The sequence below is a fragment of the Papio anubis genome, chromosome 18 (genome assembly GCF_008728515.1).
Source record: "Papio anubis isolate 15944 chromosome 18, Panubis1.0, whole genome shotgun sequence".
Lineage (NCBI taxonomy): Eukaryota > Metazoa > Chordata > Mammalia > Primates > Cercopithecidae > Papio > Papio anubis.
In genome coordinates, this window is record NC_044993.1 from 71,372,579 (window position 1) to 71,387,116 (window position 14,538).

The 14,538-nt window shown below is 56.0% G+C and overlaps 1 protein-coding gene across 1 annotated transcript in view; it reads right to left on the reverse strand.

Moving 5' to 3' along the window:
- Window positions 1-14,538, reverse strand: part of LOC116268622 (BTB/POZ domain-containing protein KCTD5-like) — a 31,896-nt gene that overhangs the window by 6,014 nt on the left and 11,344 nt on the right. Inside the window, exons 5-8 of the mRNA XM_031657990.1 lie at window positions 6,218-6,332; window positions 5,587-5,695; window positions 3,707-3,798; window positions 1,789-1,884 (exon numbers count right to left, since the gene is read on the reverse strand). Coding sequence (XP_031513850.1) covers window positions 1,789-1,884; window positions 3,707-3,798; window positions 5,587-5,695; window positions 6,218-6,332 — 412 coding nt within the window. The remainder of the gene's footprint in view (window positions 1-1,788; window positions 1,885-3,706; window positions 3,799-5,586; window positions 5,696-6,217; window positions 6,333-14,538) is intronic.

A 14,538-nucleotide genomic window follows, 5' to 3' on the forward strand; every position in this document is an offset into this window, starting at 1 on the left:
CACCACCAAGCCAAAAAGCAGCTGGGTGGCACTCACAGTTTGGCCTCACTATGACCTGCACAGTTGGACCAATGGCCGGGAGAGCAACCCGCAGTTAGCTGCTGTTCCTGTGCCGCTGGCGGCTGACCCAGTGGGCAACAGTGGACCCAGCCCAGTGAGGCGGCCACAGGGGTGCTGGCATGGGCCCGAGCAGCTAAGGGTACCCCTGGGAGCACTCATGGCCATGCCCACCGGAGCCCCGTGTCCTCACAGGCACACCAGCCACTTCCCAAGCCTTGTTCGCAATCCCCTGCTGACCACTGGGGACCCTAGGTCCGGTCTGGCCACCTCCCAGCACCCCGCAGGTTCCCACCCCACAGCCGGGGCAGCTGGTCAGCCCAGCAGCTTCCCTACATGAACTGGGAAAAGGGGTCGCCAAGGGATGAAGCGTGCCAAGCAGGTCATAATCAAGGAACGGGGAGGACACCCGTTCTTTGCAATGGGTTTGGAATCCACCCAGAAGCGCTAAGGGCAAAGACCTGAAGCCGCCCTGGAAGGGAGGTGCCCACTACGGGCAAGACACATCGCTCCCTCCCAGCCAGAAAAGTCACAAGACAGCTGCAAGAAGAGCACAGGTGCCACATGGGGATAGCCCTGTTCACGGACCCCGAGCTGCTGACACAGCTTCCCAGGGCCCCTTGACAACGGGGAGGTGGGGCTTGCCTAGCAGTGGAGATTTCTGTTCCCATGGGAGCCTCTGGCACGATTCTGGTGAGGTCAGAGCATGAGAAACATGCAGCCGCCAGTGCAGGGCAGGGCCCAGGCTGCTGGTCAGCTGCCCTGTCAGCACAGAGACCCACAGTCACCCCGGCCCCCAGCCTAGGGGTTCAGGGTGGACGGTGGGAAGCAAATGTCTTTGGCGACATTTTAAGGGGAGGCTCAGAGTACCCTACAATGTGATTATTTTGAAAGACTCAAAGGAAAAGGTAGCTTTCATTCAGAGGGACACTGGCTGAGCCTGTCACTCCCACAACCTGGCAGGGCCACTGGGTCATGGACAGAATCTGCCCCAGACAGAAGCAAGTGACAGAGGAAACTCTTAGGACAGGGAGGGCTGGGCAAGGTCACTGTCCCCACCCTCAGTGTCTGCCTAGCACCAGGCCGTGGGCAAGGGTCCCCCACTCAGAGGCCATGCCTCATATGTCCTGAGGTCCCCGATGACAAGCCACAAGGCCACAGCACAGTGGCCCATGCAGCACTCAGGTGGCTCCCATGGAAGCTGCTGAAGAAGGCACGCCCTGCACAGACCCATCAGACCCCACCCGCCACAGCTTGGTAAAGCCAGGCGGAAAGAAGGCACGGGGGCCTGGCAGCACCTTCCAGCACAGGCAGGAAGGGAGGCAGCCTGAGAAGGGCATCAGGGCCTCCATATGCTTCACTGGAGTGAGCTGTGGGGGACGGGGGCGTGCACTGAGTGGTGGGCTCGCCAGGAGGCTCTGGGGACACCAATACCCTGGTCACACAGAGGTGCCAGGTGATGTGACGAAAGTGCAGCGCTGGGAAGAAGAGGCAGGCCAGGGAGGAGGGAAAGGTACGGGGCAGAGCCTGAGACACCTCTGCCCACCACACTCGAACTCCCACGGCTCCTCCAGTGGAAACAGGGCACAGGCCACTGTCGTGAGCACCCCCAGAACTGCAGGAAGACGCCAGCAGCGAAGTCTGCATTTCCAGGAGCACTGAGCCCTGAGCCACTGTGAGTACAAGTTCAGCTGCAGCATGGCTGCCGCCAGCCTGGCCACGGCCCCTCACCTGCTCAAACTTCCAGCCGTCAGACATGGTGGACACCATCTGCGTGAGCTCCTCCTCCTGGCATTGCAGCACGCGGTACACATGCTTCACAGGCACCTGCAAGAACAATGGGCACAAGTAAGGGCGGGCCACCCATGTCCCGCTGCTGCCTGTGACCCCAGCCCAGGTGACCCAGGGAGGCTGAGGTTCACTCTCCAGTTCTCAGCGCAGGGCACGAGGCCCAAAGCAACCCTGAGCACATCCACAAAATCAAAACACGCGGCCCGAACAGCTGCTGTTTTCTGCTTCCTCGTTCGCCTCCAAAAATATTTCTATTTCTAAGTTCCAAAATAAAATGAGTCATGTTCCTGAAATCCCAAGAGCACCTGTGGCTCGACATGACGACACGAGAGCGTCCATTTCTGCTCCGCACGCAGGAACCATGCAGCCCTGAATTCACTGGTCAGGAAAGGCTCTGGCAGGCAGGGCCCTGAGAGCCAGTGGCAGACAAAGCTCACTCCCGGCTACCAGAAGAGGCTCCTGAACTTGTGCAGCAGCCTGGACTCAGGCCTCCCCAAGGCTGAGCTGCTTCCCAAAACTCCATCCACCTCCTAAACCCCCACCTGCCTGGCACACTTGCTGTGCCCCTCTAGGCAGCTGTGGTCCTGGAAGTGATGGTGAGCCACCAGGGCTGCCCGCCTGCATGGAGCTGCTCCCCAGTGGGCAGGGCGGACCCATGTCCCAGACACAGTCATTACAGAGGACTCCGGCTGCAGACAGAGCTGGATGGAAACACAGCAGTGAGAAAGGGTTCAGGGATCCTTGGTCCTTGACCTTAAGATGGTGACTCATGCCAGGGATGTATGAGTGACAAAGGCACACAGTGGCCTCGAGGTCACACAACCGAGTGCCTTCTTCTGCAAGACAGTAAGATGCTACTGTGTGTCACAGCAAGACTGGACTGCAAGGACTCTCCCACCTGCACCATTTCTCACCCACCTGCGTCAAACGGGCAGGTAGACTGAGGCAGGGAGCACCCACACAGCCCGGTCACACAACAGGGAAAAAGGCAGGCTGGACAAGGTGACCCAGGGCGTGGGACACGGCTTCTGCCCCACAGATAAGGAGCCCCTCCAGATCCCTCAGTGGCGCCAAGGGAACTCCAGCAGGAGGGGGAACTGGGCATGTTGCTAGGTGGCCAGCGGCCCTGAGCGGCCAGGCTAGGAGTCTCTGCGTAGGGCCCAGGGCTCTAAGTGGACCGAGACTTCTGATGGCAGCTGCAGCCACAGTGTGGCCCACACCCACTCCTGGTGCCTTCCCAAGGATGCTAAGCTGGGGCAGGGGCAGGCTCAGCTCTCAGGGACAAGACTGATGCCCAAGGCCCAGCAGTGGCCCCTCCACAGGAGGTACTGGGCACAGCCCACCAACAACCTGGGCTCCCCGGGCTGCAGAAGGGCTGCGCTAGGTGTGAGAGGTCTGTCTGTGGCGACTCGCCCCTCTTCCCAATAAAACCAAGGTCCTTCTGACGCCTGTGCAGATCCACATGACCCCTCTGCTGTCTCCCTCCAGTCATGTTAGCTGCAGGCCCTTGGCACCCTCTGCTCCCTACCAGATGCCATCCACCTTAGGGTCTCCCCGACCAGCCCTCATGGGGCCCTCCTTCCCTCCACACGTCTCCCATGCCCAACTCCCTTACAACCATCCTTTGGGGGCTCCCAGAGGCTGGGCCGGGCAGGCTGAACGGATCCTTCAAGGGACCCTGGGGCGAGGCTGTAGACGGAGCTGGCGGGCACTGGGGTGGTGACAGAGGACAAGGGTCTCAGGGCAGGAGAGCCCCAGACTGCAGGACTCATGTGGGAGGCAGTCGATCGGGGAAGTAAGAGGGAGCCGTTCCTTCACACCAGCCATAAAAGCTTCTAGCCTTAGTTATTTCTCTTACCTGTGATGTTTTGCTGTCTCGTTCTCTAATTTTGTCCTTTACAAGTTTTATTAACGAGGTGATATTGTAAAATTCTGCTTCCTCCAATACTCCTGGAATAAAGAAAACTAAATTGTCTTTACTAAACCAAACGAAACCAAAGAATCCCCTGCAATGAGGACCCATGGCTCGGCCCAGCGGGAGCTGCTCAGGCCCCATCCTAACAGGCTTCCTGCAGACACGTTAGCCCTGCGGGGTTCCAGGATTATGGGTGGAGGGGCTGTGGCGAGAGGGCCGACGTGTGGACTAAATACCTCCAGCTCAGGTCACCCTAGGCAACTTCGAGCAACCTCCAGTGGCCCACCAGGTATGGAGTTGCTGGTTACATGCAGCTCAGTGCATGCCTAAACTGAGGCCGCGGCATGCAAGGGGTGGGATCTGGCATTTTCCCTCCAAGCCTGGAGGCCAACGCTTCCTGCTGGGAACCTGCTCACGGCCATGCCACTGGGTGGGGTGCCGTGTGGGGCTAAGGCCTGCAGCCTTGTGCATATGTCTCAGTCACCTGGCACCTCAGTTTACCCCATTCAAAGGGAAGACTGTGGCTGGCTGAGAGGGTCACTTCCAGCTCTTCCCAAAGTCTGCCATCCGTAATGTGCCGCATTTAGGGACTGCGCACCTCCCTTAAGAGCCTTAAGAGCAGATTCCACAGGTCTAGCCTCAGGGCTTCCTCATGGGTGGTCTCCAGAGGAACCCACACATGGGACATGGCAGCTCAGGACAACACCCCGCCATCTACATAGCACAGGGCCACGCAGGATAGAGATGAGAGCCTCAGAGTCACAGGCTTCCCAGCCCTGCACGGGTCCCGCACAGCCCCCTTGTCCAGCACCGAGGGCGAGTGGCCGCGTCGGAGGCGGGTTAGAGGCGGGCCAGCGAGCCCAGGTGGTTTGTGTCTAGCGCCTGTTTCTGAGCCAATCCCACTAGGGGCAGACTGAGATAAAGTGAAGCCTGGACTCAAATGGCTCCATGGCAGAACACAAGGGGCTGCCCAGGCGACCAGAGAGAGCGCATATGAAAGACATTGCCTGCCAAAGAGACAGGAGTGGGCAGCGTGGGTCACAGTCTCAGAGCGGGGGCAGGGCTGGGCCACAGCTCCCGTCACCCCGCGCCCCACGTGAACTCGGAGGAGGCAGGCAGATGCCGAGGCCCAGAGACCCAGAGCAAAAACGGAGTGAGACGCTGCCCAGTACAGACCGATGCACAGACACGGACGCCGGGGAGCAGGGCCACGCCTGCACGCAGGTGCCCAGAAACCCTCAGTCTTCATGGCAAGGCCTCGGGCTGTTCTGAGCCAAGCCAGCACTACAGCACACAGGCAGGCCAGCCTGGGCCCACGCGTGTGGGTGCCATCCTTGCACCACCACCACTCAGAATGGAACACGGCAGCTGGCAGCAGCAGGCACAGTCCAGGTGATGGCACAGAGATACCACCCTTGGGCTGTCCCTGAGGGAGAGCAGGCCAGGGAACCAGGGCCCTGAGCCACACCGTGGGCATCACCGGGCATGTGCCTCACACACCTGCTCAGACCACCTCAGTCACAGCAGGGAGGAGCCCCTCGCCCCCTTGTGTCGCCAGCTGGAGCCTGCACAGAGGGAGCCCTCCAAGGAGCTGCAGCCGGGGAGGACCCCACAGCCACAGGGTCCCCAGACCTCCCTGTCCGGCAGCTGCGCCGCTGCCCGTGGCCTCAGCACCAGAACGTAGGCCCCAGCTTCAGAGTACAGGGCCTGCTCCTCCCTGGGGGCCCAGGCTGCAGGCATCTGCGTCTTAAGTGGAGCCCGTGGCACCTTTGTCAGGCCCTTGCCCCCAAAGCTAAGGCACCTATGCTCAAAAGTCGGCTTACCTTCCTCCGCGAGGTCTTTGTTAATCACCAGTTTGCCATGTCTCAGGTAGTTCAGCACGGGCCCAAAATAGGTGGGGTCTCTGTCGATTAAATAGGCACCTGTTTCGTCCTAAAGAGAGCAGAGCACGGTGAGTCGTCCGTGAGAAGCCGACAGTTCCTGCAGGTCCACCAAGGCCCGGTCGCATCAGGAGGCTTCAGAGGCACCAGGTGACCCAGGCCTCTCCCCAACAGACCTGAGCCTGCGGCATCTCGGGAAACCCCTGACGGTGTGGCCACGTCCTGCCGCCTACAGCCTAACCCTGACCGGCCACCATCCCAGGTCTAAGTGAGTTTAAGTCTCTCCGTATGGAGACAGCCTGGCTCTGTGTACTCCAAGGTGAGGCCACTGTGCCCTGGACCTCTGTCCTCACAACTGCAAGACCTCTAGGAAAACACACACGAAAACCTCACCCAGATCCTCTGGAGGCTATCAGCCGCTCTGCACCCCCGCCGCCGCCCCAGTGCCTCCAGGACAGCGGGCTTCATATGGGGCCCCTGCCACACTACACTCCTCCCACGTGGTTCAATTCTCTGAGCCCCACAACCTCTGGGCCTATGTAGGACACATCCAGACTCTGTGGACTCGGCACACCGGGCCTGCAGCTGCCTCCACAGCTCTCTCCCAGAGTGACACTGCAGAGCCCTGCATGGCCTGCCCTGAGACCACGTAGACCCTAGAATCCAGCTGAGCCGCGGGGCACCAGAGGCTGAAGGGTAAGCAGCAGGCTGAACCCTTGGTGGGAAATTCCAAAACTGGCTCCTCTGTGGCTGGCCTTATAGCTCTCCGGCCATTTCTTCCCGTGGATTCCTTCTAACTGGTGTGGTTCCTTGAGAAACAGGCCCTGTCTGGGCAGAGGGGAAGGTCAGGGACATCCGCGCCAGGGCAGGGAGGCAGTGGCGTGTGGAGGTGCTGCTCTCACCACTGCACTCTTTGAGTGCTTTCAATGGGAGATTTCCATATCCACAGGAAGTGCCAAGGTCTTAAACCAGGACCTCCAAATCCCACGAGGGTTCAGGTCTTGCTGTGGCCTGACTCGCTTCCACACATGTAGGCAAAGGTCTTAGTGCTCCCAGCTCGAGTGAGTCACGTGCTCCAGATAGGCCTAGCGCGTGCGGGGGCTACTCGTGGCACCAGCCCAGGCCCCGACAGTGCCTAGCCCATGCACAAAGGCCTTGGCAGCTCACTGCTGGTGTTAGGGATGTGGCTCGGTAGCCTCCACCCTGATGCAGAAACAACAAAAAATTAAGGAACATGGGAAAATGGGAAACACAAAATCATACAAAATTCAGGATATACTCTTAGGCTCATGGAGACAAAGGCAGCAAGGTCACCTTGGGGAGGTTTAGAACAGCGCCTGGGCCAACCTAGGCAGGGCCCCTGTGCTGCCCATAAGGCCGGCAGCAGGGCCTGCCCCAGCCCCCACAACACAAGGAAGGAAAGATGCCCCGGCCTGGTCACGCCTCTAAGTCTGGGATGAGGAGAGGCCACCAGGAAGCCAGCGAGATGCTGCGGGCCGGGCGTGGGGGTGCTCTTCTTCCTGGCTTTCCAGTGCCTTCCACGGCTTACACAACCAGCACAGGCTGCACTTGATTTTCGGGAAGGTTCATGGTGTTTTTTTTTTGTAAAAGAGCCATAATTAAGACTGTTTTCTTGACAAGCCATTTCCCTCGTCTTCCCCGCATCTCACTGAATTGGCATCTGACCTACTTGTGGCCAGGCCCAAGATGGCATTGAGTGGGCCCAGCAGGCTGGGCTGAGCCACCCATCTCCAGGGGTCCCAGCTTTCAGCCGGAGCCACGGGCCGTAGGCCAGGCAGGACAGTTTCCAAACCACAAAGGAGAGGGTGACCCTGGACACGGGAGCACATGGGAGGCAGCGCCGAGCCAGGGCACACACAGCCCTGGGAGATGGAGAACAGACCCCGCGGACGGAGCTGACTGCTTGCCCACTCCCCAAGTCCACAGGGCAGCTGCAGATGGACATCTGGTCAGGAAAGCAGCGCTCAGAGTAGTCTGGTAACAAGCTTGGCCACTCTGTTCATCTCACCAGACTCCGGCTGCAGCTCTCCACCATCCATGCTGTTGCCCAGCAAAGCAGCAGGGGCAACGTGGGGGTCCCCCAGCCTCTCAGGCACACGTCCCTAATGCAACCAGCAGCCTTGAAAATGGCAGTGAAGGGCTGGGAAAGCTGGCTCACGCCTGTAATCCCAGAACTTTGGGAGGCCAAGGCAGGCGAATTACCTGAGATCAGGAGTTCAACACCAGCCTGACCAACATGGCGAAACCCTGTCTCTACTAAAAATACAAAAATTAGCTGGGCATGGTGGAGGGTGCCTGTAATCCCAGCTACTAGGGAGGCTGAGGCAGGAGAATCGCTTGAACCCAAGAGCCCCCCTGCAGTGAGCCAACATTGTGCATTGCACTCCAGCCTGGGCGATACAGCGAGGCTCCGTCTCAAAAAAAAAAAAAAAAAAAAAGGAAAACCGCAGTGAGGAATGAGGGTGGAGACTGGCAAACTCTCACGCCAGATGCTGAATGGAACATAACCCTGCTGCCGCCCACTGCTCCCGCAGCTCCCAGAGCTCCGCACAGAGGCTCGGTCAGCCCTGCGGCTCTCAGTCACTCCCAGCGCTCGGAGACACGTGCCACCAGAGGAGACGAAATCAAGAGGGGGAGGTGCCCTGAGCCAACTCTGCCAAATTGCCCCACAGAAATCTAGACACGAAGGCATAGAATTTTCTGTGCACCAACATCCGCAATCAACCTAATTAGAAATACTTAGTTTTTACTCTGAAATTATCCAATCTCGCACACAAAAGCTTCACCTCTACTCTCTCTTCTGTTTTGTTTTATGCAGATGTGTGGTGTCTTTGGCCCACGAGAGGCCTTTGATGTCACCAATTACTAATGGGGAAACTGAGGCCAGAGAGCAAGGAGGCTTGTCCAAGGCACCCAGATTCGGAGAGCGGGGGGGGGGGCCCTGCGCCCTGGTCGCCAGGCCTGCTGCCTCCCCACTACCCCTCCCTTCCATTGCTTCTGGGCCTCACCCAGCACAGAAACTGGAATTTGGGAGGTGCGTGCCCCACGCATGACTCAAAGCTTAGTGAGAAGCAGACGTGTGTGGACTCATGACCTGGCCCTTCACACGAGGTCCAGCGGCTTCTCTGGGAAGAAACATGCTTCAGGTGCACCACGGGGGGTCTTGCCAAGCTGAGGTCGCTGCAGGGTCCTGCTCTGCTTGGCAGGAACTGGAGCCCTCTCAGGAGCAGGGGTCTCAGGTTTCTTGCAAGAAAACTCGGGGGCTGCCCAGGAAGCCCTGCCCTTCCCACAGCACCAGCACCCAGAGGTGGAGACACACCCTGTGGGGGCCTGTCCTGCTAGGGTCAGCCAGAGCTCTGGGTGGCAGCAGGGAGACTGCTGGGGAGAGGCATTCCTGGCCATACACACGGCCTTCAGGAGTCTCTGGTGTATCACCCGAGGCTGACAGGGCTGAGTGTGGCCAGAAGTGGACATTAACAGAAATTAAGTGCAGCTGGCTGAGTGTGGTGGCTCACGCCTGTAATCCCAGCACTTTGGGAGGCTGAGGCAGGCGGATCATGAGGTCAGGAAATCAAGACCATCCTGGCTAACACGGTGAAACCCCGTCTCTACTAAAAATACAAAAAAATTAGCCAGGCGTGGTGGCGGGTGCCTGTAGTCCCAGCTACTCAGGAGGCTGAGACAGGAGAATGGCGTGAACCCGGGAGGCGGAGCTTGCAGTGAGCCGAGATCGCACCACTGCACTTCACACTGGGCGACAGAGCGAGACTCCGTCTCGAAAAAAAAAAAAGAAAGAAAAAGAAATTAAGTGCAGCTGCAGGAAGGAAAAAGCGTTCTTGGCATACTCTTTCTAAAAGCTAAGTACACTCACATCTGTAATTTCAGCACTTTGGGAGGCCAAGGTGGGCAGATGACCTGAGGTCAGGAGTTTGAGATCAGCCCGGCCAACATGGCAAAACCCCGTCTCTACTGAATATACAAAAATCAGCCAGACATGGTGGCTGGTGGCTCGTGCCTATAATCCCAGCTACTTGGGAGGCTGGGGCAGGAGAATTGCTTGAACCTGGGAGGCAGAGGTTGCTGTGAGCCGAAATCACCCCAGCCTGGGGAACAGAGCGAGACTCCATCTCAAATAAATACATAAATAAATATTTAAAAATAAAAACCAAGTATAAGCATGAGATGAAGATTGCCAGGCACAGCCTCTCCTGACTGCACTGGCCTGGCACCAGGTACGGGGCGGGGGCACCACATTTGTCATCTTCAGGAGAGCATGTCACCCTTACTTTACAGAGGAAGAAACTACAGCTCACAGGGACACGAAATCACCCCAAGTCACGAGGCAGGCCCGGGGTGGGCGGAGTCCAACCCAGGCTCCCCAACTCCAAGGAAGATGATCCGTCACACCAACCCCAGGCCAGAATGTTCTAGGTGCTCTGCAGTCCAGGGAGAGCTGCCCAGTTGACGCCCACGGAGAACAAGCACATCCTGGGAGAGAGATGGCTTGCTGGCCCCTCCACTACGAGGACCCCTCCCATGGTGCCACGCAGGCAGGTTCTTCCCCAGGCTTTAAAGACCATGTCTGGGGACTGCTGACCTGGGGTGTGGAGGGGGGATCTGCTAAAAGAACCAAAGTGCCTACGAGAGCCTGAAAAGGAGTCCCTGGGATGCCTGGTGGCTAACAACAGGGCCGGGGAGAGACCAGGCAGCAGGTGCCCCATCACAGCCACTGCTCTCTTCTCTGACCGGGGACCAGCCCTGGCGAGGCTTTAGACCTCACTCTATCTTGACCTTTCAAAGCAAAAACGGCCACACACAATCCGTAAGCAAACGGGCATCTCTGCATTCCTGTAAAACTTTACTTGCAAAAACAGGCGGGTGGGCCAGTTTTCTGACTCCCGCTATACCAAGACTAGTCACTGCCCTGCTGGACGACAGCCACTGAAGGCTGCACCTGCAGGGCCAGAAAGAGGAACTGCCCAGGCAGCGACAGCATTCCCTTCCAGCCACCCGCAGAGGTCTGCAGGCGAGAAGGCCGAAGACCGCGGGCCCGTGTCAGGTGCCCCGAAACAAGCTCTTCTCAGAAAGGCTCAAAAGTGTTTTCTTTCATTCTTCCTAGCTAGGACTGAACCCAACAGAAATGTTCCATTTCATCACCAGAGGTGAGTCCTTTTCTCAGGAATTTATGGCACTGACTTGTGGCCTAAGGTCTAAAGGGCTTCAGATGAGGCACCTGATAAAGAGGTGAGCACAGGTTTGCTGAGGACCAGCACCTGTTGCAGTGGGGAAGGAGCCGGGAGCCCCCAGCACCGCGGGGACCATCGCTCACGTCCAGAATAGAAGATGACTTGTGGTCAGAGCAAAGAACATGCTCAGAGCCACATCCTCAACTGAAGTGTGAAACCAAGTCCATCACCGTCGCACACACCCACTCACGGTCTCACACTGAGGCCGCCGCAGCTCTCACCAGTGCTGGCTACACAGAACATCATCTGCCATCCCCACTCGACGTGATCCCCACTTCTCTTGCCAAGCGGCTTCAAAGACAGTACTCCAGCCCACAGCCCATCACTGAGCCCTATCTGAACAATTCCTTTCATAACTTTCCACCCCCGAGGTCTTGCCAACACCAAGTACACTGTTAGAGGCACCCTGACTGCCCCACCCCTCAAAGACCCATCTGATGCCACCACATCTGCAACCCTCAAGCCGGGACATGGGCCCGGTTCAAAGGGCAAACGTTCACGTGCAGTTTTCTCCAGGGCCGCCTCAGCTGCAGGAACCGAAGCCTCCCCAAATCCTCCTCTTTCTGAGTGGTTTCCAACCCTAACGCAGTAGTGTTTCCTGTTTCCTTTTAACTCCTAAAGTATCTCCACACTAAGGCAGGGGCTGGTTTAGCTGGAAACAACAAACTCGACTGTTTCCAACAACGCCTACGGGCCAGGGATCGTGCAGTACAAGAGACCTAACCCAAATGAATCGAGTCTTTGGGAAGCCACATTCCACCTGGCCTGCCCTTAAAGACACCATGGAAGAGAAACATGACAGAGCAGCAGATGAGCAGATGCTGAAATGCACAACACAGCCACAGTCCTGCTGGGGGAAGTCCCAGGAGGAAGTGAGAATTCACACTGGGCTGTCTAGAAAGAGAACTTCGTGGCAGCCGTGGGCCCTTGGGACAGCAGAGTAAGGGCTTGGGAGCATGGAGTATGGTGGGTGGTGGGTCCCAAGCTGGGCTCTGAGGACTTGGTTGGGGGGCACTCACAGCCCAGAAGCTTAGATGTGGGGCCAGAGGGCAACCAGGTCAGCCTCTTGATGTGTGTGGCTTTCATCACCCTCCCTAACAACCCGTCTGTCAAGAGCTCCCCTCCCTACCAGATAGGATGCTTTAGCAGGGTGCTCTCCCAACCTGTCAGGCACCCAAAGCTTCTATGGTTTCTTGGGAATCCTCCCCCTTAAATCTCGCCATCCAACTCCTCTCCAGACCCCCACATTCTGCAAGCCCAGGTGCTCACTCCACACTAGTCCAATAATCCAGGCAGGGACTCTTCCACCAGATTCATGCTTAAGTCCAACTCTAGGAATATTCTTTCATGAATCTCAACTCTGAGGTCAGAGCTTAGAGATCTTTACAGGTGAAGCAACATCCTGCTTGTCTTCTATCATGTAATTAATGGCCTCCCACTGCTGACACCCCTTCCCCTCCTCCTCAGATTCCTCACTCAGGATTTAATTAGGAGGAATCTCCTGGGACATTCTTTCATCAGAGCCACAGGAGACAAAAACTAAGATGAAGCATTTTACACATTTCCTAATTTGACGAAAAACACTTTAGTATTGGGACTAATATGAATTAGCACTACACTTCTGGCAAATTATCTATCACTAAAACTAACCTTCTTCACTACAATTATTGTTTATTAATTATTATTTTTTGAGACAGTCTCACCCTATCGCTCATACTGGAGTGCAGTGGCGCAACCTCAGCTCAATGCAACCTCCACCTCTCGGTTCAAGCGACAGTCCTGCCTCAGCTTCCGAGTAGCTGGGACGACAGGCACCCGCCACCACTCCCAGCTAATTTTTTTGTATTTTTAGTAGAGGCAGGGTTTCGCCATGTTGGCCAGGCTGGTCTGAAACTCCTGATCTCTGGTGATCCACCCGCCTCGGCCTCCCAAAGCGCTGGGATTACAGGTGTGAGCCACCATGCCCGGCCCCTACTCTAACTATTTTATGAGACAGAGACTGTACTGCTACTTTACCTTCATGTTCTGAGTTTCAGTTTTACCATTTGGAAATCAAACCCAGTTAAATGGAGGATGATGAAAAGAGCAAGCATAACATAGATATATTATCCCTCCCCTAAAGAACTGATTCCTGCAGTAAAGCTTTTTTTTTTTTGAGACAGAGTCTTGCTCTATCGTCCAAGCTGGAGTGCAGTGGTGTGATCTTGACTCACTGCAACCTCTGCCTCCCGGGTTCAAGCGATTCTTCTGCCTCAGCCTCCGGAGTAGCTGGGACTACAGGCACGCGCCACCATGCCTGGCTCATTTTTTGTATTTTGACTAGAGACCCGGTGTCACCATATTGGCCCGGCTGGTTTCCAACGAGATCCACCTGCCTCGGCCTCCCAAACTGTTGAGATTACAGGTGTGAGCCACCGAGCCCAGCCCATAATTTTTAACAAAATCTTAAGGAACTGTAAAATAAAGGGATGAACCACCTTAACTGTGCTAAAGTTAATCAGCTCTGAATCAAGTGCTCCAGTGCTGAATAGACAGACATTGCCTCAAAGAATCCAATGAACAAGAGCAATTTAAAATCTAATTTCACATACAAAACAGGAATGCTTGAGTAGAAAGGCAAGGGAGTGACCACTAAGCCCTGCTATTTAAAAAGAAAAACCAAACAGTAAAACATACACCCACCCTTATGAAAGGAAAATCACAGCTAACAAAAGCCTATACTGTCATTTCCTGGGAGTCAATTCTCTGAGGAGACGGCTTGGTCAAATGAGCAATGGAAACAGTTGGAAGTTGTGTGGAGAGACAGGAGTGTTGGCATCTCAAACCCTCATTTCTACCCACAAGGCGGCCTTAGCAGTAACTCCAGATTCTCTTTTCCTGATCATGGTCTCAGTCAGGCTTCTCAAACTTGAAAAGGGATCCGAGCCTTTCTGGGAAGGCTCATGCATGGCAAATGTTGGCTGCCACGGCACAAAGCCAAGTGCAATCATGTAAGCTCAACTGACAGACCCAGCAAAGTTAGCGTAAGGCTTGTGAACTGCCTTGAATAAACAGGTAACAACTTCTTCAGGCTTTTTTTCTAAGTTTCAATCCTGCACAACTCCCAAGACACTCTTCCTCGGCTTCACAACTCTTAATAAAGGTAATAAAAGGTTTCTATTGCCATCTGCCCAACAGCATGAGCATTTCGCTTGATGAAAGACAAGCTGCAAACTAACCTGGAAATTCCTGTCTTTTTGCGAAGACAGTGAGAAAACTAAGCTAATCAGAAAGCAGACTGAAAGATTCCCTACCTGGCTCTTCCTGGACAACCCTAAAGCAACCCTTAACATGAGCAAAATTCCCTTCGAATAATCATACTATACACTACGGATGCATCTTCTAAGAGGTGCCAAGTGGGTGATGCGTGCTGTGGATGGAGAGGATGGAGCGCCAACTCTCTAAATGCAAGTCACCGGGAAAAAGAGGCCGCCCATGTCAACCCCCGTGCCAGCGTTAATTCAAACGTCCAGAATGTGAAAGGACAGAGCAACGCAAGGGTTCTGTTTCCAGAGCCAGCAAGTATCCTAGGACAGAGAAGAGAAGGCGTTCACACACCCTGGGCAAAAGAACCTACTGAGAAAAAGAA